This window comes from Branchiostoma lanceolatum, chromosome 3 (genome assembly GCF_035083965.1).
Source record: "Branchiostoma lanceolatum isolate klBraLanc5 chromosome 3, klBraLanc5.hap2, whole genome shotgun sequence".
NCBI classification, from domain to species: domain Eukaryota; kingdom Metazoa; phylum Chordata; class Leptocardii; order Amphioxiformes; family Branchiostomatidae; genus Branchiostoma; species Branchiostoma lanceolatum.
In genome coordinates this window covers 13,536,389-13,563,546 of record NC_089724.1, presented here as the reverse complement: position 1 = coordinate 13,563,546, position 27,158 = coordinate 13,536,389, and the positions used below count along the sequence as shown (strand labels likewise).

Below are 27,158 nucleotides of genomic sequence, written 5' to 3'. Positions count from 1 at the left end.
GGAAGACGGACCGAAACTTCATGGAAAGCGGAACCTACGCCATCACTTGTAAAGAATGCGCCCAAACACGCTTTGAAGGGGAGTTGGCTCATCAAGAATGCCATTTTCATATTTGTAAGGTGCTAACAGAACATTAGCATCATTTATAACTTCGTCAGACTGTTGTAAAAACACAGAAACCGTCCGGACTAAATCCACTTCCGGGTTTGTGACTCCCTCCAATATGTCGGGGGAGCGAAGATCAGTTCTAGTTCGCGGGCTGCCAGACCTTCCAGGTTTGCAGGATAAAGTCACGATCTACTTCCAGAGCCGGAGCCAGTCGTCAGGCGGGGACGTCAGGGCAGTCCGACTGCTGGGTCCCGGGCGGGCTGTGGTAACGTTTGAGGACCAATCAGGTCAGTATTTGAAAAGCTTTCCAAAGAATTCCTTGACCTTTGTCAACCAAATCACTAATTAGTGGCCAGATGTGAGAACATGCCACGGCCACGTGAACATTCACGAATTTTGTCCCTGTCCAGCAGTACAAGGCTCGGCTTGGTTAAAAACTTCTTCGGTATGTTACTTCAAAAAAGGAGGTTTTATAAAACCTCCTTGCTTCAAAAAAGTTCCAAACCACACTATCTAGTCAATAACTCATGAAAGACTTGATTGGCAGCCTCTGTGTTTCAGCAAGGAGGTTTAAACCTCCTTGGTTTCAGTTTTCTTATCTCATGTATGATACTAGTATGCTAGCGGATCCGTATGCTTTGTGTTTACTCAGTCCAAGGAGGTTATATAGACTGTATAACCTCCTTGCTCAGTCAAAGCATGATATGAAAAGAGGAACCGAAAGCAAAGGGTGTGTAAATATTATGCTCCACTGCTGTGGCTATGTGATGATTTATTCATAAGATCTGTCAGGGAGGGATAGTCCATATATGGAAGGGGGGGGGGGTCCACACAAGCCTCACCTGTAGAACGTAGAAGATTGATTAGCACTTGAAAATGTCCACTTGGGTAATGATTTGGCATTGCCACATCATATTAAGTGTTGTTTTAATTTGTCTGCACTGTATTTGTGTTGAACAGCATATAACTTATATCATATGGTTTATGAATTATGATAACGAAATGTACTGATAATGGCGTTTGTGTGCTACTTTTATTCCTCTGCCACAGTCTGTGTTAACTTTTCTTCAGGAACTTTTTATTTGTTCTTTTATCTTGCAAGTTCAGGCCCAACCACAACGGACAATGTTATTATGCTATCTTGCACCAAGTTACACATGAATCTGAAAACATACTGACTTGCAACTCTCAGTTGAAATGATTGCAGGGGTAAAATGAGCAAGACATTATGATATCATCCCCTTGCAGTGGCACAAAATGTACTTGCTCAGCCTGCACATTACATCCAGGGCAGCAAAGTGAAAGTTGTTCCTTGTCCTGGAGACTTGGAAGAAGCGGAGATGGAATCTGATGCAGAGGAGGGTGACAGTGTGGATCATCATACAGGTCAGCAGTTGAGTATGGAAATGTCATAAAAATGGCACATTGCTGATAATGTTCAACTTCACTCATCCATGTCACCTAAGTTCCAAAGCTTTGGGATACATGATGTAGGCTTTGCTTCTCTAAGACAAAGATATTTCTCTTTGTCTTGAATATTGTTTTGTGATATGTTGTGTTATCCTCATTTTGCAAAGCCAACAGAACATCCAAAAATCTGCAAAAGAAATCTTACAAAGAACTGATTGTGATCTTTGTTCCACTACATTCCATTCCCACCAGATGTAGATGCATCACCTCCTGGTGAGATGGCTTTCCTGGGGAAGAGGTTTGAAGAGGTCATCAGTTCCAGCCTAGTTTCACCTTCAAAGAAACTCAAAGGTATCTTTTGAGGACAATGAAAGAAATACTCACAAGTTCTGCATGCAAAATGATAAAAGTATAGGTGCTATGTTTCATTTTTCTACCAATTATTTGAACAAGAGTTAGTCGTATTAAAGAACTTGTAAGAAGAACTCAAACACTAGTGCCAGTCTGAAACGTTGTGCCCTACATGTATGTGATCTGGTCTTCATACCTAAAAGGAGAACAAAAGTCTTGGGTTGCAGGTTTTACCATTTGCTGTACATGTACAAAGCAGTTTTAAAAAATGACACCAACTCTTACAGGTGACTTTGATGAAGCATCAGTGCAAGGAGAGTCTTCTAGCTCAGTAGCTGGCGGAAACATTTGTCATCCCCACATTCTAGCTCAGCCTGTGTTCTCAACGCCACCAGAATCACCTCTCACCAAAAAGATGGAAGAGAAAAGGTCAACTCCAAGTTCATCATCTCCCATGACATCAGAGTCATCACTACAGATGGAAGTGGCATCGACTGATATGGTGTCAGCAGGCCCAAAGTGGCCTGAACCACCATTAACCTCAACAAATGAGGAGGAAACAGACCACACAGATGATGTAATGACAGATTGTGCAGCACCAGATGATGCAGGCCTGCCATTGGAGGGCCCTCCTGTGCCTAACATGGGCGATGGTAGTGTTAGGCCAAAAGAAACAGGACAGTACAACACTCCCTTTACAGATGATATAAAAGAGGACGGACCTCCTGAGGAAGATGTAATTCTTCAAGTGTCAGGGTTTTCTCCTGGCCAAAGCGAGACGGTAGAGATGTACTTTGAGAACTCAAGACGGTCGGGAGGAGGAGAAATGAAGAGCTTCGAAATCAGAGATGACAAAGCCTTCATCATCTTCAGTGACCCAGCAGGTAGAAATGACATTTATCAACATTTCCCTCCTTATCATGTAAGGTCAAATTTAAAGACTTATGTTATCTTACCTTAAATGTATCTTTTAAAAGAACTACAAATATTTTTGCCTAGCAGATTGTCTTCCCCAAATCATTAACATTATGTCCGACATTTTTGTATCCACAGCTAGTGAGCGTGTACTGGATAGAGAGCACAAGTTTGGACAGACTACATTCCTCGTTGAAGAAGTAAGGCCAAATGTGGCAGCCAACACAAGAGAACTCCCACTTCATAGTACTTGCCTTTTTATAAAGGTATGTTGGGAAAACATTTCAAAGTTCTAGATTTTTGAAGAAATGTTATTACTGTTCAATGTGCTGAATATATATACCAAGAAAATAAATAAGTTCTATACATCAAGATTTGTATGGGGTGTTTTACATGTTTGCTAAAGTTGACATTGAAACTTTTGCATACTTAGGATATCAATGAAAGCACCTCCAGAGAAACCCTTCTGCTGTACATGGAGGCCATCAGTGGGGATACTGTAACAGACATTGTCTACAGCTCACAGCCAGGACTGGCCTTGGTTACAATGGACTCTATAACTGGTAAGTATAATTGATGTTGTATGGTATCTTGGACAAGTCTTCAATTTGATGGTGCTATCTCAATTACATATCAAACTAATAGTCCTGTGTTTGATAAGTTGGTCCTGTACCTTTTTAGTTACATGTTTAGTCTTGTATTGTACCATTTCCCCCCCATTCCAGTTGATTTTCACTTCCTGTAATAGATGTGAAGATCATCCTCAGTGTTCTTATTGCCTTAGACTTTGACAGAATGGTTGCCAAGTCTGCTGTAAAACAACTTGAAGGCAGGAGTCTGACAGTTGAGAGGGTCCCAGTCACCGATGCCATCATAGTGACAGGCCTGCCTGACAACACTCCAAAGGACTTAGTGGAGCTGTATTTCGACAATGCCAACAGGAGTGGGGGAGGACCTATTGCTGATGTCAAGTATGACCAAACCTGTGGGACGGCCATCATACACTTTGAAAATCCAGACAGTATGTGTAATCTATTTTTAGATTTGCTTCTGAAATTAAAGCATCTTACATGAATGTAAATCTGTATGGTAACTATCTTAAAAACCTTATTATTGGCTACAAAGGCTGGAACTATCATTTTATTTACAATGTATTTAGTTTTATTTTCTGTCATATTTATCCAAGGTTGGCCAGCTCAGTGATTGTCACTGCTTTGCACAACTCTGAATAAATATGACGGAAAAGTTTGGTAATTCATACACTGTAAGACGTAGACTACAATTTCTGAGTGCTTTATTGCTGTCTTTTCTTTCCCAAAGCTGTCAACACAGTCCTGCAACAAGAACACAAACTGAGTAACACTGCTGTCACTGTGAAGCCTTACTACAAGTGCCTTGGAGAAACACTAGAGGATCATGACCCTGCAGCATTCAAACTCCCAGACCCTGTTGAAGTGGAGGTCAATGTTGAAGTGATGACCTTCATCTCTTCCACTGAAACCTACATGAATGAACTAAGAAAAACAATGGAGGATGTTTATGCAGCTGTTGACTGGAACCCAAGTCTTGGGAAAGTTGCTGTTGTGACCCCAACAATGACACCGGCACTGAAAAATGTCCATACGTTCATCCAGGATTGGGCACAGAGAAGCAAGAACTGTATGGAACAGTATCTCAAAAAGTTTCAAGCAGTCCAGTTCTCTGTGTCTCCAAACATATGGAAACATGCCAAAGACAAAGTAAAGGAAATTGTTGAGAACATAAGCGTGTCCAACAGAGAAGCTGTCTGGGCTGATGGATTTGACAACGAGGAAGGAGGCGGATCCGTGGAAATTACTGGAACAGTGGAGGCAGTTGCTGAGGCCAAACAGTGCTACAAAACCATGGTTGATGAGATAGAGACACACCTGGAAAGAGAGGCTTCCATCGTGACAGACCACATCACTAACGTCAAGACTGCGAGGCTTAAACTGCTAGACTTGCACCACTTTCCCTCCAAACATCCTGACGTAGAAATCCAGCTTCAGGTAGACAGGCAGGAGGTGTACTTTAGGGGTCAGCAGTCTCTAGTCACAAATGCTAAAATCAAAGTATACGAAATTGTGAACAGTTTAGTCGAGGAGAGGATTAACCTGTCTCGTGGGATACGAGAATACCTTATGTCAAATAAGGGAAGAGAGTATGTGGAAAACTCTATGCAGGAGGCAAGAGTTATGGCAACGTGTAGTACAGATAATGGTGAAGTGATGATTCTGGCAATGGACCCTCAAGACATACAAAGTGCAAAACGCATCTTACAACAGAACATGTCTGAGACAAGAATTTCTGTTCCTGATGATAGTGGAGACTTGCTGGACACCCGTGGGTGGGCTGATCACATTGGACGCTTGAAGGACACGTTGGCAATTGACATCCATGCTGATGCCTCACGCAGTGTGTGGATTGTTGGACCTTCAGAAATTGTCCCCGTGGCAAAAGAAGAAGTAAACAGCTACATAGTAAACAACACCATTGTTAAGATTGACATGGATGTTGGAGAGGGATGCATGAAGTTTCTTCAGGACTATCACCGCAGTGCCATCAATGGGATAGAGAGGAAACTGATGGACCATAAAGTGAAGATAACTCAAACTGGGAAAGGGTTCTCACTCCATGGTACCAAAGAGGGAACACAAACTGCTAAGGCTGACCTGCAGGACCTTGTGTCAGCTGTACTGATGGACAGAATGCAGATAACAAAGCCAGGTGAGCCTCAGCACTGGTGTGAATTCTTGAATCCGTATCATTTATTTGCATGGTCTTTCTCCCTGCTTATTGATAGGTACTTTATACCCAAGCTTGACTGTGTTTTCAGGAATGTGCAAGTTCTTCACTGGGAACATAGGAAGGGGGCTTCTCAAGGTCATAGAGAGGGAAGAGAAGGTGGTGATCTCAACGGAGGACATTCCGACTGGTGCAGCAGCATCTGGTGTTGGAAGGCCAGTGTCTACCCCCAAAAAAGTAAGGGAGCTGAAAAAGTTTGTTCACGCATACTGTCATTGCCTTTGTCGACCTAGATTGATGTTAAGACATCTCAGTATACTGTACTGCAACCTGCCAAATGTCTCTTTCATTATAACAGAAGGTTTCCACCTGTATTGTAACTTGATGATACAATGTATCATCACATTCACCTTGACTAAATCACAGTTTTCTCCTTCACAGGTCTGCCGTGTGACGACCAGACAAGGGAAGAAGCTGTACGTCTGCCAGGGAGACCTGACAGCACTACAGGCAGACGTCATTGTTAATGCAGCCAACGGCAGGCTGTCTCATATCGGGGGTCTGGCCGCAGCTCTGGTGAAAGCAGGTGCTTGCAGGTTTTGTTATGTCTCTCTGATTCAATGATTTATGGGGAAATTGTTGATGTGTTGCGCTGAAAGGACGGTTATACCGGCTATCTAGATACAGATACAGAATTAGGTAAATGTTGAAGTTTTGTCAGCCTACTAGTAGGTATGTTATGAATGCAGAAAGTAGAAATGACCAACCATTTTACAATGTGCTGTGGTGTTTACACAATGAAGGTTATGTTTACACTGATATTAGTTGATTTATGTGTTGATTGGGAAGCTTGAAGGTACATATATCATTAATTTAAAAGATATCAATAAATTTTTCAATCTTTTTATTTCCCAAGGAGGAAAAGAGATCCAGCGGGACTGTGAGGCTTACATCAGGACCTCGGGCCACCTGTCTGATGGAGACGTGATGACCACCAAACCTTACCGGCTGCCATGCAAGATGGTCGTCCATGCTGTCGGACCTCAATGGCAGCGAGGTGAGGAACTCTTGAATCTGACTCTTTTAATTTGGCACATGGCATAACTCCAGTTATATATTTTCAGCTAATAACTAAATAAGTACCATTTTTATGGTCTTTATCTAAGCACTGTGAACATGGCTCACAGAAACTGCATGCTCCACTGTTTGCAGGTTTATCTGAAGATGAGAAGAGTGGAAAAGAAGCTAATCTTCTCCGGGCAGTGTTCAACTCACTCCAAGAGGCAAAGGACTACCACAGCATTGGTGTACCTGCTATCAGCTCAGGTCAGACTTTGGAAATAGTTGTACTTCACCAACATGACATACATGTATATGTTTGATGTCTATGATGTTCCTTTGAAATATTCTAATTTGCAGGTTGTATACAGCTACAGAGGTCTCATTAGAAAGAAAATTCTTTATGTAGTTGCTATGGTCTTATTTCATCTTCATTCTCTGTAGCTTCATACATTTTTCTTACTTATATGTCTACTTATTCTGTAGGTGTCTATGGCTGTCCAATTGACTTATGTGTTGGTGCAATCCTGGAGGGGGTGATGACGTTCTTCAACATACATCCCAACTGCACGTTGTCAGAAGTGCACTTCACAGAAATGGATGCAAAGAAGACTGGTGCCTTCAAAGCTGAGTTGGTCAAGAGGTAAGGCAGGATGAAATTTATCAGTTCTTTAAGGGATCAAAACCCATGCATCATATCAAGAAATTGGAAAACATAGTTAAACCAATACATATACATACGTTTTTTCACCTTTTAACCTTCTCTTTGCTGTGTAAACCCGTAACCGATACAAATGTTTGTGCCAACGGCTACCTTAAAGGGAGAAGGTTAAAGCTTTTGAATCCCCAATGCTCATTAAAGCTCATAAATGTGCCTTGAATACTGTACATGTATGTGGGATGATATATAGCTTTTGCACTCCATTGGGCCAATGTGCCATTTCTGTTAATCACTGCTGCCACCCCAATTTTCAGGGAGACAAAAAATAGAAATGGGTCTGTCCATGGTGCTGAAAGTCATTTGACTACTTGTGTAAGTTAGAAAATAACACAGTAGATGGAGCAAGATGTAAGTACTACTGTAAATCAGTTTTGCTGATATATACACAATGTAAGTGTCATGTTTTGCTAGTGGTGAGAAGATAACTTTACCACAAATCTCCATCCAAATTTTAATTTTTAATGAGTTCTTTGTTCAGAATTGTGAATGATGCTGGGAAACTGGCAAAGAAGATTCCATGATAAAAGTTGCTTCCCCATTGCCTTTTCCTGTACCTTACTTTATAACCTGCAGGTTTGGTGCAGATAATGTGACAATGACAGATGGCAGTAGTGAGTCCGTTTCCTCTGAAGCTGCTGCCGTGCCCGGTCCGTCTGGCATTGGTAGGGAGAGAGTCTCTACACATAGACAACCTGCAGCATCAAGCACTACACCTGGGGACTCCATAAAGACTGCTGAAGGCCTCACTCTACAACTGAAGCAAGGAGGCATTACTGCTGAGCAGGTACAAGCATGATCACCTTGATCAACATTGTTGAATTTACTTCAGGCATTAGTCATTTACATGTAGTAACCCCCCTTCCCTCCCTCTCTCTCTGTGCTACATTTATATTGTTTTGTTTTATTATTTCTAGGCTGAAGTTTTGGTAAACACAGTTGGAACAGACCTGGATCTTGGCCAGGGAGGTGTTGCAAGTGCCTTTCTGAAGGCAGGAGGACCTCAGCTACAACAGGTATGTGCACACACCAAGGTGGAAATCCGTATGCTGTTTTTGTAACTTTGTATGAAAACAAACATTTTCTAGTGGTCATTTAATCACAGTAATCACACACAACAGTTCCTATAGTATACTGGTACTAGGTATCAGCCCTTGAATTGCATTCTGTCTTTATCAGTTCTGCAGTGCTCATGGAAAAGCCAAACCAGGTGATGTGGTGCCAACACCGTCTGCCGGAGGGCTTATCTGTCAGCAGGTGTACCATGCTGTCATCTCCTGGTGGAAGAACACAGATACTGTAAGTAGCTATATTTGTAGCAGGCAAATAGCTATAGAGTACATGAATTGAATCCCATTGATTTTGAATTGGCAAGTACAAGTTGGCAAATTTAGAGGTTAAAGCCATTACATACTAGCAGTCGCTTCTTATTTTTTGAGAAATGTGGTAAGTTGTTTGATGTACTCAATGTGTGACTGCTCTCAAGCATGGGGCTGATGCTTCATAGCATCCCCCATCAAAGTGACAGTTCTGATTATTTTATTCTAATGTTGTTCATATCTTTTTTTCCTACAGCCTCTACGAACAATCATCCAGTCCTGCCTGACAATGGCCCATAATAGTGGGTTCACTTCCATCGCCTTCCCAGCCCTCGGCACAGGGAACCTGGGTTATCCCAGGAACTTCGCAGCCAGCGCTATGTTTGATGAAGTTGTCAACTTCAGCCGAGCAAATCCTAGGACGTCACTGAAGGTGATGAATTCATATTCATTGAGAAATAACAACAGGCCTTGAATGTGCAGTCCTGGCAGCATTGATGGTCACAGATGCCATTTAAATTAATAGAGATTAGATCCATATTCAATTCCGGACCTTTCGAGTGACATCCATCACTCTTCTGTAGCGTCATTAAGGCCCTAATTCTTAACACCATAAAATTGTATCATTACTGCAAGTATACATTAATGCACGTTTTTTCAATGATTGATTTTTACTTGAAGTAATTGTAGCACTTGATTTTTTCACCAGCATGTCAGCATTGTTGTTTATGACCAGCCAACTGTGCAAGCCTTTGAGGCAGAACTAAGAACAAGACAGGGGCTACCAGGGACAGCAGCGTTGCCAGGGACAGCAGCGTTGCCAGGGACAGCAGGGTTGCCAGGTGCAACAGCTGGCCCTTCAACAACAGGTTAGGCATACAATTTGACTTTGAGTATGATTGTATTGTGCTTTCTTGTATTTCAAAACAGAGCATGGAGAATGTTCTTAGACAAGATTAAAGACTATTTGATACTGAATGATTCTGTTTGTGAAGATGTTACTGCTTTTATTATTGCACAGGTTTCTATTCTGCTGTGACAAGTCCACAACCCAACGTTAACCAACAACAGATGACCGTTGGAAATGTCACCCTCCAAATCCAGCAGGGTGACATCACCACAGAGGCAGTGGATGCCATTGTCATCCCCACCAACAGCAAGCTTGGTAAGATTTTGCTTTTCTGTTAACAAAATACATTGCCCTCTCTAGACTGGCAAAGTCCTTATTACTGATAAACGCAACACCTGCTTCTTATCATAAGGATGTTGTCTTTGAAGACTGGTCTTTAAATACCTGTTCTGAATTCCTTATAATTTTGGTACATCTGGTATGTGATAGGTTTGTAAGGACTTTTTGTTAAAATTTTGATATGTCTGGTAGTCAATTTACATAGAAAAGAGTTAGTTAATTGATAAACTATCATTCTGGATGAGGTATATACGTGACTGTGTACTTCCTTCACATACCTTCAGTCTGACATAACAGTGTATTTGATTTTGATCTTTATGGATATAGTTCTAGATGCGGGAATAGCTCAAGTTGTTTCCAACAAGGCTGGTGGCAGTCTCCAAGCAGAATGCATTGCACTTGTCCTACAATATGGTGAACTACAGAATGGAGCTGTAGCTGTGACTGGTATGTTGATGATCTGCTTTTGTGTTAGCCTAGATATCTCCAGGCGACTGTTGTTTGCCACATACTAATAGTGGCACATTATAAAACTTTAAGATGTTTGACAGGTGAATGAATGGAACTGCATTGACATAAGCATAAGATGTACATATCTTTGAATGCAATGTGGACAAAGGTATATATGCTAAATAATTCTGCTCTAGATAAAATAAAACATTCCTGTGAATTTGCTGTAAGGGGCAAGACATACAAAGTACAAATACATGTTCCTGTTGATGTACAAGACTAGAAAGTGTACACCTGTCCCCTCCAGGTGCAGGAAGCCTACCCTGTAGACACGTGCTCCACCTGGCCAACCCTCACCCTAACAACCTGAAGGACAACATAAAGCTCTGCCTGCAGACTGCAGACCAGAGAAAACTGAAGTCGGTTGCACTGCCTGCCATTGGGACAGGTACAGTTGTATTTACCACAAGCTCCTGTACTGAAAGTAAGATGGGACAAAACATTTTAAGCTCTGAATATTAGACCTGTCCTTCCTACTTTAGAAATGATATTTGCTAATACCCCGTAGCTGGGATTGATGGAAGGAAATTGACATTTTTAGCATGTGTACATACTACATGACTTGTACATTTGTATCTATATCTGTACATGTAAAGCTAAGGACTGGTCGGCTATGGTTATAAACAGATCTACATGTAGACTATTTGTGAGGAAACTGACATTCATGATGTCATGAATTTGCAGTGTACATAGTAAAAAGACAGTGAACATTTGAATATTTACTGTAGCTTATCTGATCTTCCTTTAATGATATTTGATACACAGGAGGAATCAAGATCAGTCCGGACCAGTCAGCTAAAGGCATGCTGGATGGCATCGCAGAGTTTGTACAACAGTGCAACCCACAGAACCTGGCTCTGGTCAGGATCACCATCTTCCAGCCTCAAATGCTGCAAACATTCCACACAGAGATGGACAACAGAGCAAAGGGCTCGGGTGGCAAGTTGACCGGGTTTGGCAGCAGAGTCATAGAAAAGGTTAAAAGTAAGTACCTCACACTGCTATGATGTACGAAAATACTGAAATTTTTAAATTGATTTGACAGTTACTGTAACTTTTCCCTGTAGGAATGGAATGTTTTTGTTGTTTTTCAGAAGTTGCAAAGAATGTGTTCAAGTTGAGGCCGAGCACCAAGAAAGTGGCATCTGCACTGGGCTTCACCTCCTGGGATGGAACAACTGATCCAACTGTATCGTCTCTGTCCAGCGAGTCATCAGAACGTTCAGAGCATCTACAGCTGAATTTTTTTGGTTCCGACAAAAGAAGCATTGACTCTGCCAAAAGAAAGGTTATGGGTCTTGTGGACGAAAAGTCCAAGAATGAAGTGATTGAGAATGCAGCTGTAGCTCATCTCACACAGGAGGAAATCAAGCTGCTTGTGGCATATGGACGCCAGAGAAATGTTCACCTCACTGTTGGTAAGCCTTCTGGTTTATTTATTTATTTATTTATTCAGATTTACCTCATTTGTGGAAGGATTGACATAACAGGTGAACTATCACCTTTTCAAGATGTCAACCCAGACCAGACTGTAAGGTTTGGACCATCTCACACCGGGGCATGCCCCTACTCTTTCTGGAAAGGTGTGGTGGGTTCTTTTACGTGCGCGGGGTGTGGCTCTCCCCAAACACAGGACCTCCATTTAACGTCCTATCCGAAGGACGTCCCTAACCGAAGCTAGGTACTCATTTACACCTGAGGTGAAGTGAGGAAAGTTAAGTGTTAAGTGCCTTTCCCAAGGGCACAACGTCGGGGCGCATGTTCAGACATGTCTGGGGGCAGGCCGGGTTTGAACTCGGGTCACCTTGTTTGACAGTCGGATGTTCTATCCATTACGTCACACGGCGCCACAATTTTATATGGTTGTTATGTCCAAAAACGGTTGCAAGCACAAAGAGATTACTATCAACCTATAAGTGTTTGTCTACCAACAGACATCTTGATTGCATCTCATAGATAGATAAATCATTGATTTAATTTTTGCCACTGTATAATCTTCAGGTTGATAGTCATTATGAGTCATGGTGTGTTTCAGAACAAAGGGCACGCCATCGCATTTGCATCCAGGGTACCAGTGACATGACATCGGTCATCTCCAAAGTTTGGGAAGTTTTAAGCATCAAGATTGAAGAGAGTAGGAAGTTTGAATCAGCTCTGTCCTTGCAGAAGGATGTGCAATGGTGAGTCATAAACTGTCATTTTTGTGAACTTTTGAGAGTTAACTTTTAATTTGCCATGTCCCTTTCATACTGCCATGGTCGACGCCATGGATATCTGTTGAAATTGTGACAGCTTAGATTTTATCACAATCAATTTGGTAATTGTTATGTTCCTAGCTCTAAGCAATACATTGTACCTTACAATATGCCTACCATGGTTCTCGCCAGAATTTTTTTCACAGCATAGGCTCAGGTACAGAAGGACAACTTTCGTGGCGCAAGTCACATAAGTGCCAAAGACATAACCACAGTAGGGAGTTTGACATCTTCACACAGAAAATTTTAAAATTCATATCCCAATTAGACTGCATTTTGAGGGATAAATTTTGTGAAATAATGTTTTCCTTCTGTCGCAAGCTCATTCTGAAACCAAATACATTAACTTTTTATAAGATTGATGAAGGGTTACAGGGTTCTCCCCAGAAACAATCACCACTATGCTGGTTGAAACACAGCATAGGGCCTAGGGGTCCAGATCACAGCATAGAGGGTCCAAATCACAGCATAGGCGGCCCTATGCTCAGACTATGCTGGCAAGAACACTGCCTATACATCTTACCTGTTTCAACCTCCTCATATTGAATCATCTGCCCGTGAACAGGTGTTATGAGAAGCCAGACGGCTCCTATCAGGAGTTTGACCCCTTGGTCAACGCAGAAATTGAGGAGGCCTTCCAGGCAAAGAGACAAAAAATACAGTATGAGGAAGAAGGAGAGAAATACGAGATAGACTTCCAATCCAAACAGGAGAAAAATGTCGCAACTGGAGCCATAGCCAAGGTTCGCAGAGATGACATGAGAGCTGATACAGGTATTCCGAACCCTGCAATATTCTAGTCTTAGTTTAGTTTACTGATATTTTTCATCTCCTCATGATCATCTGTGATAATGTTTTGACCTTGACATCCTCTTCTTTTGTCTTGTTTTCTTTCATTCAAATTGTAAAACATGTACTTAGTCTAGTCTAGTTAATAAGGAGTACAGAAAAATGAAGATGAGTAGTTTTCTCCAAATTTCTGCCTCTCTTCGGTAATTTTAGGCGCTAAGGATAAAGTTTCACTCGCTTCATTCACTTGCTATTAATATATATATTGATTTCCTCATACAGCTTTAGCAAGGAGGCATGCTATCCACTAATCCTGTCTGTTTGCCTAAACCTTTCCAATCTACTTCTCTCTAAGACATTTTGTTCACATCAGGTGCAGGTTTGCCTGCAGGTTGGGACCCCCAGCCCACTGACCCAGGGACAGGCACCCCCCAGCTGTGCCATCTGGTAGCACTGGCCCCAAACTCAGCTGAGTACAACACAGTCACCAGCAAACTTCTACCTACCAGGCTGAACATCAAGCAGATCGAAAGGGTACAGAACCCCACCCTTTGGAAGCAGTACTGTGTGCAGAAGGAGAAGATCGGTCAGAAGAACCCCAACAGGTACATGGATATTATATAAAGATACACTGATCAGTTTAGATAGGAATTGTCTTATCTTAAAAACACTAGATATGATTGAATGCATCGGTGTCAATACAAGTGCATTGTATACAGTAAAACCTGGATTCAGCAACCACTCAAGGGACTGAGGAAAAATGGTTGCTGAGGACAGATGATTGCTCAGGACAGGATGGGGTTAATATGTAAAAATGGACGGGACTGTTTTAATGTAGCTTGTGACTGGAGGTCCCTGCCCCAGGTGGTTGCTTGACCAGGTTTAACTACATTTTTTGTGTTCTGATAATGGAGTCGCTGACAATACACTAGTCAGTACTGGAAGTAAAATATGCTGCACAACTATTGAACTAAATGTGTAAAAAGAACAGAGGATTCCCCCAGTATATTGAAGAATGTTACGCTGCAGTTTCACGTTATTCTGGTTACAACTAGTGACAGATTAGCTGCAAATAGTCTCATCAAGGTGTGTGTAAGCTGAACATGTGCCTTGCTTTCCCACATTTACAGGCAAAATGAACGAGAACTGTGGCATGGTTCACCAGCACAGTCCTGTGTGAAGATTTCTCACCATGGTTTCAACAGAAGCTATGCTGGAATGAATGGTATGTTACATCGTTTGTCTCTAGTGGTTCATTGTCCTGTTACATGTAGTATATGCTCACTTGTAGCTATCCCAATTTTAATCATCAACTGTGGTAGAGGTTTGTCACATGATGAGGAATACAAGAAGTACAGAGATTGCTTGTTCTTCTTGGAATGACTTGTTGGAGAAATTACATGTACATGTAGATTCTAATTCGAAAGAATATAAAGGCTTTGACTTCACTTGACTTGCCATGTACATGTAAGTATAAGATGTGTTTGTATCCTGCATGTAGTTTATCCATGTTCTTTTGCCTCTTTCAGCCACTGCCTTTGGTAAGGGTACCTATTTTGCGAGGGATGCCTCCTATTCAGCAGGACGGTATGCCAACCCTGACCCCAGTGGACTGAAGCGACTGTTCCTGGCCAAGGTCCTTACGGGAGAGTACATAACAGGAAACTCAAGCATGATTGTTCCTCCTACAAGACCAGGAGGAAGTCCATTAGACACTTACGACTCCACAGTGGATAACGCAAACAATCCAAGTATATTCTGTGTGTATCACGATGCTCAGGCATATCCAGAATATTTGATAACATTTGCGTAAATCTAAAGTTTGTTACCCTTTGTTACTCTTGTAACCAGGATATCTCGAATATTAGAGAGTCACCATGCATTTCTTTGAAATAGAGAGCGTATATGCAAAATGATACTGTTGGCTCTATGTTAAACTCTTACATGTAGTAATCATGAATATATTAATTACATGCACATATTGTTTATTAGATCAGCACACTGGAGTTTGTCTCAAAAAAAGCATTCAAAATATTTGTAAGTGTAATACAGCGACAAAGCATTGTATTGTTATGTATTGAAAGTTTCTTTCTGATAAAATAAATGAGTGACAGAAAACATACCTTGGTCTCATGTAATTCAAAATACTAGTATGAGGCCTGCAACAAGTTATTTTTTATGCATAGAAACATTCTATACCAACCCATGCGTTGTACCATTAATGTAATGCTTTAGTATTTCAATCAGACTGTCAGGTCTTTTGTGTCGAAATCAACATGATACGTAATTACCTGGATTGAAATTGCTATGAAAAGTCTTTGCCCATATGTGTATTGAAACTGTGGGTATGACCAAGAAGGTTAAACCCACTCGGTGTGACAGATGAGAATGTTTTGGTCATATGTGCCCTAGCATATTGTGGTGCTACCCATTGTGATTTCAGAATCCTGGTGACCACGTACCTAAACTTCCCCTTTTTACTTGATGAAACACACGGGAACACGCATGTATGACTGTAACAAAAGTCCCTTGTTTATTACACTATTTGCTCTGTTCCCCTACAGTTACGCCCTTATCCCCCGATCATGTGCCTCTGTGAAACTGGTAATATATATCAGTATTTGAGATACGTTTGACGGTCCACACGCCAACTTAAATCTAAAGAAACGCAAAGAACATATACTAGAGTGGAAAATAACTGAGTTAAAGAAATTACAATGTACCATTGAAAATTATGTATTTCAACCATAAAGCAGCGCGCACAGTAGAAAATGAACTCCAATACATCTATGTCGCAACGATGGGAAATACCTGTCTAAACATCGATGGTCGGTTTCACCATACGGGGAAATCCGAGATTAGATATCTAGTAAGGACCATAAGGGACGGAGCGTGTATGATTTTGGGTGGGGAGACTGGCAAACCATGCATTTCATTTGAGATGATAAAAACGATTTGGACGTTGCCTTAAAGAACTAGAGCTCGAGAACGACACATCGAAAAGTACACGGACTGTTTATATTCACCTAATACAATTGCGCCATCATTGTAACCACCACCCCCTCACAAACGTTCATTATCCGTCCCTAAGTAAACGTTGACAAATCAAGAATAGGGAAATATGTTTGTGTTTCCATAACAGTATCATTGTTCAAAAGGAAAAGAGTGGGGATTTTGTGGGCACAAGTCTTGGTCAGATAACAATCACATGCTGATGAGTATAACGGTACATCGAAACTGTCCCCAATATATAAGGTGTGGTATGGCACAGTCATTCTTCGGAAATGCGCCCGGGTCAGTTCTAGCCTCCGGCGTCTCTGGGTCTCCGATCCTGCGACCTCCGATAGACACTTTGTTTTGTCGGTGTTGTATCGCGTGGGAGATTATAGGACGTTCGAAGCTGCGATAGAACATGGCCGGGACTGTCCTTCTCCGGGGTCTCCCCGACCTGCCGGCCCTGCAGGACCAACTGACGGTGTACTTCGCCAGGCGCGGACAGGTCCGGGGAGTGCGGCTGCTCGGGCCGGGACGGGCGATCGTCACGTTTGCAGAGGATAACGGTAAGTCGAATGGAAAGCGGCTGTATATATGATCCTTCAGCTTCATGGCGTTTTAATGCGAACAAGACATATACTACTGTTGAAGTTGACTTTTCTGTGAAATATCTTGTACATATTGTACCATTCATACTTTTGACGCAACCAGCTAAGAAATGTAATGCATTAAGATTTAGACATTTAGTTATTTTTCCATCTGAAGGTTGAATGTTGTATGGCGATTTTGTGTCACCTGGTAACAGTTCCTTTTTAATCCGCGAAAGCAGAACGGGAAGAGAAACCGTTCTGTTACCTAAGCATGACATGAATCACTTCTATATCGTACGTGGGTTGCCTCGTATACATTATTGATTTGCCAAATACACTACAACGTCGACGTGGAAAATACGTCACGGTGAATACGTACATATTTTGCCTATTTGTGAACACGATAATTTTAGGCCGCGCTAAAGTGCGTTCCTTACTTTTATATAAACCGTCACGTGCACGTTTTTGTTATGTTTAGCCATACCCAGTATGGCTCAACATATTGTTATATTTCACTTCCCATACCTAGAGGTATGGGTAGAGTGAAATATTTTGTATTTGTCTGGTTCTTCTTCTTCTTCTTCTCCTCCTCCTGACAAATCTTCAAATGGCTTCTTCTCCGCCATTTCTTAACCAACCGACCTGAAATTTGGTGTGGAGGTTGAGATGGCAAATACCCCCAGGCCCTTTGTAAATCGTTTTGAAACAGGCCTTAAAATCATTTTTATGGAGGTTTTTTGGGGCATTTTTAGACAATTTTTATATTTTGGGCTCCTGTGCCCTGGTATAACAAGCAAATGACCTGGAATTCGGCACAAGGGTGCCTTGAACATGTCCCTACAGGATTTCAATCACATTTCCGGTGTACATCACTTCAAAATGCTTCGTTTTGGGGACTTTTGGACCCATTTTCAGACCAAAAACGGGTCAAAATTGCTGTCCCCGTTCTATGTTCTATCTAAGAATCCATGTTCTATCTAAGGTTCCGGGCGTTCCATTTGCTGCTGGCCAAAGAACATGTGTTCTTTTCAGGTAACCTGAGGTCATGTTGCAGGTAAACACGCAAGCCTTTGCACTAAGAAGCTCTTGGTGTCTCGCAGAACTTGAATAGAGAATTTTTTTGCACGGGTGATTTTGAAACAGTCAATTTATGCATTGAGAGGGACTCCGAGGGAGATTGGCAAAGTATGATGCTCTCGCAAATGTTGCCAAATAAACATGGTTTTGGGGGCATGGTCAAATTTAATTATGGCGGCTTCAACCACTAATAAATCACGACTTGACGACGAGAAAAGTGCAATCTGTCTCTGAATTGGTTGTGTCGCACTTATATACAACTTATAATCAAACCCATACCAACGATGATGATATACCACTAGGCCGAGGTAGGCCGATCTGATCGATTGCGAGCAGGTTTGCATGCAGTTTCACTTTCTGCACCAACAACCTTTGACCCAGGAAGTAATACTTCACAAGCGCCTCTCAAAGCGCGATTGTCTACACATGATGTGAATGAATATCAGCAAACTTTTGAATTGTTAAAATAATTTTACTGTAAAAAAGACAGGCATTGTTGGCTTTTTATGCGGTAGTTATCTAGCACGTTTTTAATAGGTCATTTTGCGTTGTAGCACGTGGTTGTAGGGGTTCAACACAACTTAAATTGTTAATACTTTTTGAATAGCAAGGTTAAGAATAGACTAGAAATTTCATACGCTATCTATCTCATAATTGTTTACATATGAAATTGTTTTATATAAGATAAACCAATGTCGGGTCGGCCTTTCTATGTGCCACGAAGCCCTTCCCCCTCCTAATAGTAATAACGTTGGGCAACATAAATTCGCCATTTTTCCGATAATGGTTGACTAAAATCAATCCAGCAGAACAACAAACTATCCTTTTTTTCTATTATTCTGTCAGTATCATGTACTATCTTAAAGTTTGCTCTAATCATATATATGGTAGATATGGTAAAGCTAGTCGTGCTGACACCAGAATATTTCAACTTGAAACTACCGTCCGCCGCACGCACAATGACGGTGTTGTCGGACAGGGGTGAACATTAATTCGGGAGAGAAGATTCGTCTTGAATATCTTACCGCTAATTACATTTTATACAGCAGCTATTCGTTCCATCCGTGGCTTGAGGAGAGTGCTATGGATAATGATGAAGTTAAAAAAATACACGAAAAAACGGCCGTAACGCACGCATCAGGCCTACGGGAACAACCCGTGTGTTGAGTCGGTAGAACGTCAAAGTCGACATCCACCGTCATGGCAACGAGTACATTATTCATGGCAAGTTAGCCGGATGCCGTAGCATTGATAATACTACTATGTCCATGTATTCCTTGTTGTGTTAGAAGCAAACTTTGAGGAAAATATCGTCCTCAGTCCACAATCACACGCAACATTTAGACAAAAAAGTGTTCCTCACAAACCTTTGTCGTCTGCTTGACAACAGGATTCTGGGTAATGATATGGCGGCGGGAAAATACACGTGCCGTAGGTTGTAGCAACAAAGAGGGGTTTTGATGATTGATCACACTTAGAGTCCAATTGCAGGTCAGCAATTTTAAGAAAATAAGTTGTCTTGTAAATGATTGTGTTTAGCAGGAAGCGGATGTGACATTTGTCTTATAAACCAGCCGACAACGATGCAGTGTGATTCTCCCACGATGCCCTCAGACTGTTCCAATAAGGGACGGAGAGTTTTTGTCCTCGTCGCCTTCTAATGCATGGTTATCGAAGCTTTTCAGCCAGTGTTCTGAATACGTTAGTCTGTCAAGTTTGCATTTCTAGCGGTATTACTGATGTTGCATCTAGCACATATCCCTAAATACCCCGTTTTCGAAAAATCGTGAATTTAAGTACCCCGCGAATTTATGTTACCCAACGTTATAGTTTTGTATATTTGCATAGTGCATATGTTTGCGCATTTTTCCAGGGTGATGTATAGTATTGTACTTTTATATATAGTGTATAGTATTGTTGTGTATCTTTGCATATGTTCAAGCATGTTAATGAATGTAGATGAAGAATAAATAGATCTTGGGACAAGTCTTCTTGTGTTTAGATGGAATTTTTGGATGGTCCATTTCGTCAAAAGATCAATTATTGCATGGGGGGGGGGCGAAGTGAAATATTCTGAATTTGCTCTTAAAGCAAATGACGGCCAGTCTAGTTTTTGTTCATGTTCTTCTTCTTCTTCTCCTGCCATATCTTCAAATGGAATCTACTCCGTCATTTTTGGGCCAAACGACCTGAAATTTGGCATGTAGGTAAAGATTGCAAATACCCCCAGACCCTTTTCTAATTGTTTTGAAACAGGCCTTAAAATCATTTTTATGGAGGTTTTTTGGGGCATTTTTAGACAATTTTTATATTTTGGGCTCCTGTGCCCTGGTTTTGCAAGCAAGTGACTTGAAATTCGGTACAAGGGTGCCTTGAACATGTCCCGACAGGACTTCAATCACATTTCTGGTGTACATCACTTCAGAATGCTTCATTTTGGGGACTTTTGGGCCCATTTTCAGACCAAAAACATGCCAAAAGTGGTATCCCCGTTCCATGTTCTATTTGCTGCTGGCCAAGGAATCCATGTTCTATCTAAGGATCCCCGCGTTCCATTTGCTACTGGCCAAAGAACGCGTGTTCTATTTAGGTCACCTGAGGTCATATTGCAGGAGCACACGCAAGCCTTTGCAGTAAGAAGCTCTTGGGGTCTCGCAGAACTTGTAGAGAGAATTTTTTTGCACGGTTGATTTTGGAACAGTCAAATTTATGCATCGGGAGGGAGATTGGCGAAGTATGATGCTCTCGCAAATGTTGCCTTTCTACATGCAGTTAATATTTCGATTTGCCCAGGTATTATTTTGGGACAGCCCACTTCTTGCATGGGGAGGAGTATGGCTAAACATGCTGTATTTGCTCAGGGGCAAATGACGGCCTTTCTAGTTCGATTTTTTTTCTTCATTCGATTCTTTGGTATCGCATAGTCATGTTCTAAACATATGTCGCCAGCGAATAATATGGAGGTAGTGTCTCATCAATTTGTGTGTGTGTGTGTGTGTGTGTGTGTGTGTGTGTGTGTGGTGTGTGTGTGTGTGTGTGTGTGTGTGTGTGTGTGTGTGTGTGTGTGTGTGTGTGTGTGTGTGTGTGTGTGTGTGTGTGTGAATATAACGGATAGACGAATTAGTGGAGCTTTTTGTCTTTCCACAGTGGCACAAGCTGTGTTGTGTGAGCAGGAGCACCTCTTCTTTGGCACGAAAATAAAAGTCGCGTCCTGTCCACGTGACCTGGTAATAGATGATGGTGATAGTAAACATCAACAAGCGGTGATAGAAAAGGGAACAGGTAAGTGTACATTTATCACATGCCTTTGCCTCTTGTGTTTAGATTACAGAGTATTACATGATGATGTACAGTTTTAATTGTTTTCATTAGGATGTGTAAACTCCAAAGGTAGACTACTGTATATCCAACTCTATACTGTATTCAAGAATTTTATAGGGAATCTATAAACCCCTTGATGTATCCTTGTAAATTTTGATCTTCATCTCAAAGCTGTTTGTTATGGAGCAAAAACAACGAGTAAGTCGCGGCCCTTTGATCTTTAGATTTTAGAGCACATGTCACAAGTGCGGCGGAAGAGATGGTCTCCGGTGAGGTTGACGTCGGTGCGGGAATGGCGAACTACCTGCAAACCCACCGAGCAGACGGCATCATGGAGGTGGAGAGAAGCCTGTCGCTGGAGTCAGTGAGAATCGGGAAAACGAAAACCGGTTTCTCCATTCGTGGGACCGCAAGAGGCGTCAGCCGTGCGAGGGAAGGTCTGAAAGAAATGGCGGCCACTGTCAAGACTGCGGTGCTGACGGTGCATGCCACTGATCAGCTAAGAGGTGAGGATGCTATTGCAATGTCTTTGACCACTGCCAATGTCTCTAGTTGAGCTATCAATGAATGTTGTTTCAAACTCTGTGTCAAAATGACCGATGATATATGTTTGTATTTTTTTTCATTCCTTCAAGGTTTCCATCGATTTATCACCAAAGAAAAGACAGCAGGGCGATTGCGTGACGTAGAGCGCGACCAACGGTGTGTGATCGTCCTTGATGACACGTGTTCGTTCGATTCGATGGAGGTAAGAAAATTAATGTTTATCTACATCTTACTGTTGTTGTAAGATTCATGGATTTACGTTTTTACGAAGTTTGGACTATGATTCACCAGCAACATTACCCAAAGCCTTAGACTACAGATCTTGAGAGTGTATTGTACGTCGCTGTATACAAACAGCCATTCATTTTGTTCTCAATGCCAAGTATTATTTCACATTGTCCTGGCTAGAATGAAGACACCTCGGCCTTCCCGGAGCCCCCATCATCATGTGTCGAGGACAACTGTGAGCTGCGCATTGGTGGACTCATCCTGCAGGTCGTGCTGGGTGATCTTACCAATGAGACCGCCGCAGCCATTGTCGTGCCTGTCAGCAATGTTCTGGGTAAGGACTAGTAATACGTCATACTTTGCAACTCAGTCGTGTCTATCACTTCGTGTCATGGTGACAATGTACCTAAATGTACGTACCAATAAGGACTTTGTCTCCAATACAATGTTAACAGAACTTCAATTAGCCATTATGTCATGATTGATCATTGTTTATACATGACCGTACTTGTTTTATTGTGATACTAGTACTAGTATGTCATAACTAAAGTATAATCTATGATAGTCACAAATGCAACCATGTTAAATGAGTCATCAATGGTAAGATTTCTTATATAATATATATCGATCTCTATATTGTTGTCCATAAATCAAATCCTCATTAATCTGACTTGGCTTGACTTGGTAGATAATGTTTCACTCGTTTATATCTCCGTACCCAGATCACAAACGAGGAATAGCAAGAACCGTTCACACCGCGGCCGGGCCCAGCGTGCTGGAACAGTGCCGTGAGTACGTCAGGACGGAAGGACGTCCACGGGGTGGAGACATCATAGTTGTAGGTAAGACAAAGTCGTTGTACATTGGTCCACTTGTTTGAGCTCGGGATGATCATGGACAAGTGTGCATTCGTCCTTTCACATGAAAAACATAGGTGTAAATACGATTCCCTCAAAAGACACTTAAAAAGGTTACATTTCTTTGGCGTACACCATTCGAGTCATCACCTTACACGTATTTGCTCCTTACACTAATCTCTACAGAGGGTGGACGGTTGCCATGTGGTGCGATTTTGTACCTGACATCTCCTGATGCAAGGCACCTTAGGAGCGATGTTAAGAACTGCCTTTGCCTCGCCAATAACCACGGAGGCTGTTCGATCGCACTACCAGCCATTGGTACAGGTACGTGTCTGGAATACAATTCATTGTTGGTTTCGTTCATCCTGGTAACTTTTAAAGACACAAGTCAATTCTACTCCATTCCATGTATAAAATTATCTTTCTGATCGGTTAAGTCCCTTGGTCTCATATATGGGACGTTACCCTATACCGTGCGTGCTCCACAAACATGTTATGACAGATAAATATTGGTTTATCATTGATAAACACATGCAACGCGGTTTGGAAAAATTACAAAGTTTTTTTTTCAGGGGGATTTGGAATCGCGCCTGAGAAGTGCGCCCAACGCATGATCAATGGAATCATGGAGTTTGCCCGACACCCCCGAGGAAACAGACTGACCCTGAAGCTGGTGAAGATTGTTGTACACCAGGATAGGATCATGGAGGCCTTCAGGACGGAGATTTTCAAGAGAAGCAACGGTGAGAAGAGTGATATAGTAAAAAAGTCTAGCTTCCTCAGCCTTGAATCTTTAAGAATGCAGTGTTGTTTTACCAGGTTCCTTTGCCATCTTGTTTCGTTTCTACTGGAGCTTAGGCTGTACTTTTGTTCTTGCAATATTCATCCGTTCGTGTTTACTTTATACATCAAAATTGTACCAAAGTGACTATCATCGCTGAACTCTCATCCTATATTTGGTAATGTACATATTGCTACTTCTATGGTCATTCATAATCCATAATCTTACTTATTTTACATCCTCCCAGCATATGGAGCGACTCTTCATCGGTTGACAGACGGGCACCCAAACGAATTACTACTTCACTTCTTCGGCCCCGATGAAACCGGTGTCGAAGAGGCCAAGAGGGGGGTTCAGGAGATGGTGGATAACTACTCCACCCATGAGATCATCGTTGATCCGGCAGTACTGGAACTGTCGGGCGAAGAGAGGAGGATGCTTCAAGTGTACGGTCGCAGAGAGAAAGTGATGATCACGATAGGTAACTTCAATATTCTGAGTCTCTTTGTTTTTCAAACAATGCAATACAAAAGAACGATAGTGGTACCGTAAGAAACTATTTTTTGCACAAATAATTCTAATAGCTGTTTCCCTGACAGACGAGGAGAACGATGGCTGCTATCACATCGAAGGGTCATGTGATGTGTCCGCGGTAGCCTCAGTCGTGCGGAGGTTTCTAGCGGACAGAAGTGAGAACAGGACGGCACGGAGAGAAATCCTGGGACTGCGCCGCTTTCAATGGTGAGAACATACTGTCTGTATCCACGGTGCTGTATCTGTATAGCTGGTATAACCGCCCTTCGCCCTTTATGATGATTCATCTAGTGGACATTTCTTCTAAACTGTGCTCAATCTGTATGTGATCTATTTAGGTACTACGTTCTACCTAGCGGCGAGTGTCGACCCTTCAGCACAGACAATAACGACCGCACTGAGGAGATCCACCAGACAGATCAGCAGACGGCGTACTGCGTCATCGGCGGGGAACTGTGTGTAGTGGACATCCATGACAGGACACTGACTGTGCTGTCGTCGGGAGCAACCTACGACATCCTCAGGGAGGACTTGGCTTGCGATAGAGGTATGTTGTCTCCAATCATTGCCCTGATTGCGTAGCTACCATGGCTTTAAGAAAACTGTATGTATAGCCGTTGTGTCATTTGTCCTATCGTGATCATGATTTGTTTAGTGTTGCAGACTTTCAAATTAGAACTCATTGAATTGATTACCTTTTTTTTACATCTGTACCTCTCCTAAGACACTCCCTTTATAATTTGAAAGGAGCCCGGTACCCCGATAACACTGAAACTGGATACAAAAGGGAGGACGCATCGATTTTCACCCTGTATATTATCGGTGTAACTGTATAGCACAGCCTGTTTTAAAAATATATATTTCATTCTCTACCTTAATGATCCTTTAATTCTTTTATCCCCGTAATAGCAATAGCGGTTTGCCTATGGCTATGTAAATATGACCTCGGCGCTTTTCCCTTGCCTTTCAGTTGGGTCAATACCGGAGACATGGGACCCCCAGCCTCACGACAGAAACACCAACAGGCCTAAAGTGTGTCACATGGTGAAGCTCAACCCTGGATCTCCAGAATACAGTCTGGTTCAGAGCAAGTTCCTGTCCAGCGGCGGTCGTGTCAGCATCATCTCCATCGAGAGAGTGCAGTCCCCGGCATTGTGGGAACAGTACTCTGTGATAAAGAGGACCATGTTGTCAAGGAACTCAACGACGTATGTACTTTATTGCATTGTATCTTATATCTGTACAGTCTTTCATGGTTTCTCACTTTGTCTTCATGATACGTCTACACGTGGATAATCCTTCCCGAAGCAAATATGTGAGTGATGAAATGCTGTATGTGGTTGAAGTTGTAATATTTCACGTTGTAATGGGAGAGGGGTATAGAAATGATGTGGATGAAGAAAATAATGACGTTTCCAGACTTATCGAGAAGGAGCTCTGGCACGGCACCAACGCAGAGGCATGCCGGGAGATCAGTCCCAGTGGCTTCAACAGACGCTACAGCGGACAACATGGTACATGGCCATTTTATCATTTCAAGATAAATTGAAATATGAAACGATGCTACTTTCTTTACAATTACGATCTGTCAACATTTGAATGACGGTAAATGAAATGTTACACGATTTTGTCTTTGTTGTTTCTGTGACATTGCTATCTGTTTGTTTCCTCATCCAGGGACAGCGTACGGAAAAGGAACGTACTTCGCGGTGAACGCGTCCTACTCCGCGCACGACAGGTACTCCAGCCCAGACGCACAGGAACATAAGAAAATGTACCTGGCGAAAGTACTGACGGGAGAATTCACAAGGGGCAGCCGGAACATGGTAGTTCCACCGCGTAGGCAAGACTCCAGCGGACTGGCTTTCGACTCCACCGTGGATGACACAAAAAGGCCGACAACATACGTCGTCTTTCATGACGCACAGGCCTATCCGCAGTACCTCATAACATTCAAGATGGTACCGAAGTGAAACGGATTGGTCTTGGCAAAGTGGCTCAACTCCTTGTTTTGGACAGAGATTAAAAGATGACCCGGGATTTCTGTCATTTAGTAGACTTTGCTGCATTGTTGCCTCCTTAGATCAGTCGAGGAAAAGTGACTGCGGACTGTTTGAAAGAATTCATGTAACGTTATATGTATATTACTTGATCCGAAAAAGGAATGGGCAATGAAGAAATAAGCCATTGCTCCTAAATGTCAATATTCGTCGCGTGCCTTGCCGTCGGAACGGGAATTGCAGTGCTTGCAGACAAATAAAACATCGTTTCAATACATTGTTGTGTGGCGTCCTTTCTTCGCATTCCCTATTGTAATACAATACTCCATATCATCATAGTTGCACTTCCTTTTTCTGCTTCTTGTTCTGCTTCCACAATTTTCCGTGGCGAAGCAAGGGCACCGTTAGTTAGAGAATTCGAAGATATAAAAGCAGAACTCATGACGTCATTCATTTCCCCTTTCTTACTGGGACAATCCCCATACAATGAAAACGGGAAGTTATTAAGTAGCAAGCTTTCTTACGATAATTTAACTATATCTTAGCCCATTATTTCATTTTGCGGCAACTTTCAATTTGACTACCAAATCTTGCTTAATTTGACTCCACAAAATTTTCTTCTATGGGAAAACATTTGTAGTTATTGGCTGCCAAAGATGAGCTTGATAAACCTGACTTTGAGGAAGTACGTGTAGTAATGTTCGGGCTGCCCTATGCTTGTTTAAACAGTACTTTGCTCCAAATTTGACCTTTACCGGCAGGAAGAAACATGTCTGCCCGTGAGGTTTTCGTACGCGGGCTCCCCGAGCTGCCGTCTTTGCAGGACGTTATCGTCCAGTAT

At 42.1% G+C, this 27,158-nt stretch overlaps 2 protein-coding genes across 5 annotated transcripts; both read left to right on the top strand.

The window, feature by feature from the left end:
• Window positions 1-19: 19 nt before the first annotated feature.
• LOC136430415 (protein mono-ADP-ribosyltransferase PARP14-like) lies at window positions 20-15,506 on the top strand. 4 transcript variants are annotated; one of them, XM_066421005.1, is made up of 28 exons: window positions 20-395; window positions 1,357-1,494; window positions 1,771-1,869; window positions 2,157-2,753; window positions 2,923-3,050; window positions 3,218-3,347; window positions 3,569-3,805; window positions 4,105-5,529; window positions 5,639-5,784; window positions 5,989-6,133; window positions 6,464-6,604; window positions 6,760-6,873; window positions 7,093-7,249; window positions 7,901-8,111; window positions 8,242-8,340; window positions 8,504-8,623; window positions 8,900-9,076; window positions 9,353-9,512; window positions 9,665-9,808; window positions 10,160-10,279; window positions 10,590-10,730; window positions 11,108-11,326; window positions 11,440-11,760; window positions 12,378-12,522; window positions 13,163-13,371; window positions 13,760-13,991; window positions 14,517-14,611; window positions 14,916-15,506. In XM_066421005.1, exons 1-28 carry the CDS (start codon window positions 224-226, stop codon window positions 15,197-15,199), a joined length of 6,306 nt encoding a protein of 2,101 aa, XP_066277102.1. In that variant the 5' UTR covers window positions 20-223; the 3' UTR covers window positions 15,200-15,506. The 4 variants fall into 4 exon arrangements, with proteins under 4 accessions (XP_066277102.1, XP_066277101.1, XP_066277104.1 ...); XM_066421004.1 differs by having other exon boundaries at window positions 11,437-11,760; XM_066421006.1 differs by lacking the exon at window positions 20-395 and adding an exon at window positions 458-553 and having other exon boundaries at window positions 11,437-11,760.
• Window positions 15,507-15,616: 110 nt separating this feature from the next.
• On the top strand, window positions 15,617-26,594 carry LOC136430417 (protein mono-ADP-ribosyltransferase PARP14-like). The gene is made up of 14 exons (XM_066421010.1): window positions 15,617-16,946; window positions 21,195-21,329; window positions 21,593-21,874; window positions 22,004-22,116; window positions 22,323-22,476; window positions 22,865-22,984; window positions 23,186-23,326; window positions 23,575-23,745; window positions 24,031-24,264; window positions 24,383-24,524; window positions 24,656-24,864; window positions 25,288-25,525; window positions 25,737-25,831; window positions 25,995-26,594. The coding sequence occupies exons 1-14, from the start codon at window positions 16,799-16,801 to the stop codon at window positions 26,288-26,290; spliced, it is 2,478 nt and encodes an 825-aa protein (XP_066277107.1). The 5' UTR covers window positions 15,617-16,798; the 3' UTR covers window positions 26,291-26,594.
• Window positions 26,595-27,158: the final 564 nt, after the last annotated feature.